Here is a 4,208-nt window from a genome sequence, read left to right as displayed (position 1 = left end):
GCCATGAACGTGGCCCGCTTCCAGCGCTTCCCCGAGAGCCGTCGGCAGGGCGGCCGGGCGCTGCCACGCCTGGTGCTCTTTGCCTCAGAGGAGGTGGGCACGGCGATGGGTGCGGGTGGGGGTGGCAGTGGGAGCAGCGCCCTGAGCCCCCCGCCCTCTGTCCCTGCAGTGCCACTACTCCATCCAGAAAGGAGCCGCCTTCCTGGGCATCGGCACTGACAACGTCGTCCTGGTGCGTGCAGATGAGAGGTGGGAGCTCTGGGATCGCCCTGGGTTAATGCTGGGGTTGTGCCGGGACCCCCGGCCCCTCTGCTGACCCCTGCATCCCTCAGGGGGAAGATGATCCCCGAGGAGCTGGAGAAGGAGATCGAGAGGGTGAAAAGTGAGGTGAGGCCAGGGGAAGGATGGCTGCCAGGGGACCCCCGTCCCCATGTGCCATCCCCTGACCCCAACCCGATGTCCGCCATCCCCCCAGGGTGCCGTGCCATTCTTTGTCAGCGCCACCTCTGGCACCACCGTGCTGGGCGCCTTCGACCCGCTGGGCCCGGTGGCAGACGTGTGCCAGCGCCACGGCCTGTGGCTGCACGTGGATGTGAGTGCTGGGGGGGGGGCCCTGCTGTGCACCCCCAGCCCCGCTTCCCCCCGCACCCACCCCGCTCTGCCCCACAGGCCGCCTGGGGTGGGAGCGCGCTGCTCTCCAGGAAGCATCGGCACCTCCTGGCCGGCATCGAGAGGTATCTCCAAAGGGGTGCAGGAGGTGTTTTGTGGGGACACAGAACCGCTTCCCGTGGAGCCCCCCCAACCCTCTCCTCACTGTAGGGCTGATTCGGTGGCCTGGAACCCCCACAAGATGCTGACGGTGGGGCTGCAGTGCTCAGCCTTCCTGCTCCGAGATGACTCTGTGAGTCCCACGGCTGCTGGGATCCCATCAGGGCCCCCCTCTGGATTCCTCAGGACCCCACTGGGAGCCCCCTGGAACCTTCTCTAGTCTCTCAGACCGTACAGAAACTCCCTTGGAATCCTTCGGAACCCACTGGGAACTTCTTGGGATGCCCCGAGACCCCTTGGAACTCACTGTAACTTCCTGGGACCTGCCCAGAATGCCACCAGGATCCCCTTGAGACCCCAACAGAAGCCTTTTGGAGCCCACTGGGACCCCCTGGCCCCTTTGGCACCACCCTGTTATGCCCTGCAGTCCTTCTCGGGTCCCCAATAGGAACTCATCAGAGCCCCTCTAGATCCCAACAGGACCCCCCTGGGACATCCTAGCATTCCTTGAATGCCATCAGAACTCAACTGGGAACTCACAGAACTCACCCAAGACCCCCTCAGAACCTTCCAGGACCCCAAGTAGACCCACAGGGAACCCCTAGGACCCCCTCAGATCTTCTGGGATCCTCCATCATTCCCCACCAGGACCCCCTGGGAATCCCTCGCATCCCTTTGAGACCCTTGGGGACCCCTGGGAACCCCATACAGCCACACTTTGACCCCCGTCTCCCACAGGGGCTGCTGCAGCGCTGCCACGGGACGGGCGCCACGTACCTCTTCCAGGCTGACAAATTCTACGACGTGACGTTCGACACCGGGGACAAGACGGTGCAGTGCGGCCGCCGCGTCGACTGCTTCAAGCTCTGGCTGCTCTGGAAGGCGGTGGGGACCGAAGGGCTGGAGCAGCGCGTGGACAGAGCCTTCGCCTGCACCCGGTGAGCGCAGCAGCCGCTGCCGGATGCCACCACCAGGTGCCACCACCGGGTGCTCACGCTCCTCTCCGTTCCCAGCTACTTGACCGCGGAGGTGAAGAGACGCGACGGTTTCCAGCTGGTGCTGGAGGTAGGCTGCGATGCGCCGCTGTGCCCCGCGGGAAGGGGGGGTTGAGGCCCCACAGATGGGGGCAGCAGGGAGCGTCACCCCGTGAGCCCCTTTGGGGTGCGCAGCAGCTCCCAGAACGGAGCCCCCAACGCTGTTCCCCCCGCTCTCCTTCCTCCACAGCCCGAATTCCTCAACCTCTGCTTCTGGTTTGTGCCCCCCAGCCTGCGGGGCCGACAGGGCTGCGCTGATTTCGGGCCTCGTTTGGGGAAGGTGAGCGTGGGATCTGAGGGTCCCCCCTTCTGCCCAGCGCCTGTCCCCCACGCAGACCCCCAGCTTCCATCCCCCTGCAGGTGGCCCCCGCCATCAAGGAGAGGATGATGAAGGAGGGCTCCATGATGGTGGGCTACCAGCCCCACGGCGCCAGGCCCAACTTCTTCCGGCAGATTGTCACCAGCCCTGCTGTCACCAGGGCTGACCTCGACTTCTTCCTGGATGAGATTGAGCGGCTCGGACGTGACCTGTAGGGCCCCCCCTGGCCCCCTCTCCAGCACTGCAGGGACACCAGGGACCAAAGACACTCCCACGTGCTGCACACTGCAGCTCAATAAACACTGAAATGGGTAAAACAAACATGGCTTTACTGTGCTGTTGTTTGTATAAAATAACCCCTAAGTTTGGGATGTCCCATCAGCGCGTCCCCATCCTCAGTGCTGCCACCAGCAGCCGGGACTCTGCAGCCAGCATCCTGAGCACCACCGTGGGCAACTCGAATGCCACCACCAGCAAAAACGGAGCCAAACTGGCAGAACCTCCTCAGGTTGTGCTGGGTCTCTTGTTCAACATCTTCATGAGTGCCCCAGAGGAAGGGAAGGAATCCACCCCCTGTAAGTCTGCCGATGGCCCGAAGCAGGGAGCAGCGGCTGATGCAGCAGAGCGCCGTGCTGCCACTCGGGGGAGCTGGGCAGGCAGGGAGGAACCCGGCGAGGTTCAACGTGGGCAGCTGTAAAGCCCAGCATGTGGGGAAGAACGACCCCATCATCAGCGCGGGTCGGGCTGAGCTGCTGGAAAGGAGCTCTGTGGAGACCCTTGGGGACCTGGTGGCCGACAGGGAGCCAGCAGCGTGCCCTGGAGACCCAGAAGGTCGCTGGTGTAACGGCTGACAGATAGTTGACATTTTGGGACCGTTCTGGGGCAGTCTGGGGATGGTATCACAGCCCCCTTGGGTCCCTCAGGTCAGTGTCACAGTGTCCCCAAAGGTCCCTGTGCTCTTCCCCTCCCCACTCTGTCCCCAAGGAACTCTCATCGTGTCCATGCGTTCCTCCTCCACGTCCCCCTGCACCCCCACGTTTTCCCCATGTTATCCCATGGGGGATGGATCCTCTCCAACCATCCCATAGGAGCGTGGCCTGAGGTACCCCCACCCCTCACCCCTTACTGATCCGGGGGGGGGGGGGGGCGGAGCCTTTGTGTCACTGCTGTTATCACACAACAATTGTCACCATGTCACTGTTGTCACCATTCCACAATCATCACCATGTCCAATCCCCCCCCTCCCCAACCCCCTGCTATCTGTGCTGCCCCAGAGCGCCCTGTGCTGCCCCAAAATGACGACTTCTGTGCAGCACCACTGGATTTACTGTGGCAGCAGCGGGTGGGGGGCCGCTCCACGGCTTACAGGAGTCCATTTAGGCGGCGTTGTTCACCACGCTGTTGACCACTCTGATCAGGATGGGCACGACCACTTTGTCCAGGAATTTCAAGAGCGTGGAGCGCCAGGAAGGCACTGCCTGCTCCTCCTCCTGCATCAGCTCCACCTGCTGCAGTGCCGCCACCTCAGCTCCACCCTCCTGCAGCCGAACCTCCAGCTCCTGTGGGATGAGGAGCGGGCTCAGGACCGACACAGCACCTCCGTGGCACGGCTGCAGCACGGTGCCAAGGACAAACCGTGCCGGTGTTCCTGCAAAAGCATCTCCGAGGCACGACCACAACGCACTGCCACCACCCCACGGCGCATCGACTGCGCTGCTGCCAGCATGAAACCACCCCAAAGCACCCACAGCACCACAGCCAGAGAGCACCCACAGCACCCACAGCACCCACAGCACCACAGCCAGGGAGCACCCACAGCACCCACAGCACCCACAGCACCACAGCACCCACAGCACCCACAGCACCCACAGCACCACAGCCAGGGAGCACCACAGCCAGGGAGCACCCACAGCATCCACAGCACTGGCACTGTGCTCACCTCCAGGCGTTGAGACAGCACGAGGCTCTGCTCCTCCTGCAGCTGCTGTGCCCACTGCTGCCAGCGCTCTTCCAGCTGCTTCTCCACAGCCTTCATGACTGCTGTCACCTCAGCCAACATCACCTGCTGCTGCTGCTGCTGCTCCTCC

The 4,208-nt window shown here is 63.6% G+C and overlaps 2 protein-coding genes across 3 annotated transcripts in view; one reads left to right on the top strand and one right to left on the bottom strand.

Annotated features, from left to right (window-relative positions):
• The first annotated feature begins 6 nt into the window (after positions 1 to 6).
• On the top strand, positions 7 to 2,442 carry CSAD (cysteine sulfinic acid decarboxylase). Of its 2 annotated transcripts, none has more exons than XM_042893975.1 (10): positions 7 to 93; positions 170 to 249; positions 333 to 387; positions 476 to 592; positions 670 to 734; positions 820 to 901; positions 1,507 to 1,706; positions 1,782 to 1,833; positions 1,993 to 2,082; positions 2,163 to 2,442. In XM_042893975.1, the coding sequence occupies exons 3-10, from the start codon at positions 340 to 342 to the stop codon at positions 2,334 to 2,336; spliced, it is 828 nt and encodes a 275-aa protein (XP_042749909.1). In that variant the 5' UTR covers positions 7 to 93; positions 170 to 249; positions 333 to 339; the 3' UTR covers positions 2,337 to 2,442. The 2 variants fall into 2 exon arrangements, with proteins under 2 accessions (XP_042749909.1, XP_042749908.1); XM_042893974.1 differs by having other exon boundaries at positions 71 to 93; positions 170 to 232.
• Positions 2,443 to 3,138: 696 nt separating this feature from the next.
• Positions 3,139 to 4,208, bottom strand: part of LOC122193242 (guanylate-binding protein 2-like) — a gene marked incomplete at its 5' end in the record, with an annotated part of 2,808 nt that continues 1,738 nt past the window's right edge. The window contains 2 exons of the mRNA XM_042893976.1: positions 3,139 to 3,680; positions 4,061 to 4,204. Coding sequence (XP_042749910.1) covers positions 3,498 to 3,680; positions 4,061 to 4,204 — 327 coding nt within the window. The remainder of the gene's footprint in view (positions 3,681 to 4,060; positions 4,205 to 4,208) is intronic.

Source organism: Lagopus leucura, unplaced genomic scaffold, assembly GCF_019238085.1.
Source record: "Lagopus leucura isolate 7727_CA_CO unplaced genomic scaffold, USGS_WTPT01 34923-0_obj-0_obj, whole genome shotgun sequence".
Classification (NCBI taxonomy): domain Eukaryota; kingdom Metazoa; phylum Chordata; class Aves; order Galliformes; family Phasianidae; genus Lagopus; species Lagopus leucura.
This window is presented reverse-complemented; position numbering and strand designations above follow the sequence as displayed.

Excerpts from the sequence above, each read along its gene's own strand:
- CSAD (XM_042893975.1), top strand. The coding sequence starts at position 340 with ATGATCCCCGAGGAGCTGGAGAAGGAGATCGAGAGGGTGAAAAGTGAG. Across the intron at positions 388-475 it reads TCGAGAGGGTGAAAAGTGAG|GGTGCCGTGCCATTCTTTGT; the intron begins GTGAGGCCAGGG and ends CCATCCCCCCAG. Across the intron at positions 1,707-1,781 it reads AGAGCCTTCGCCTGCACCCG|CTACTTGACCGCGGAGGTGA; the intron begins GTGAGCGCAGCA and ends CTCCGTTCCCAG.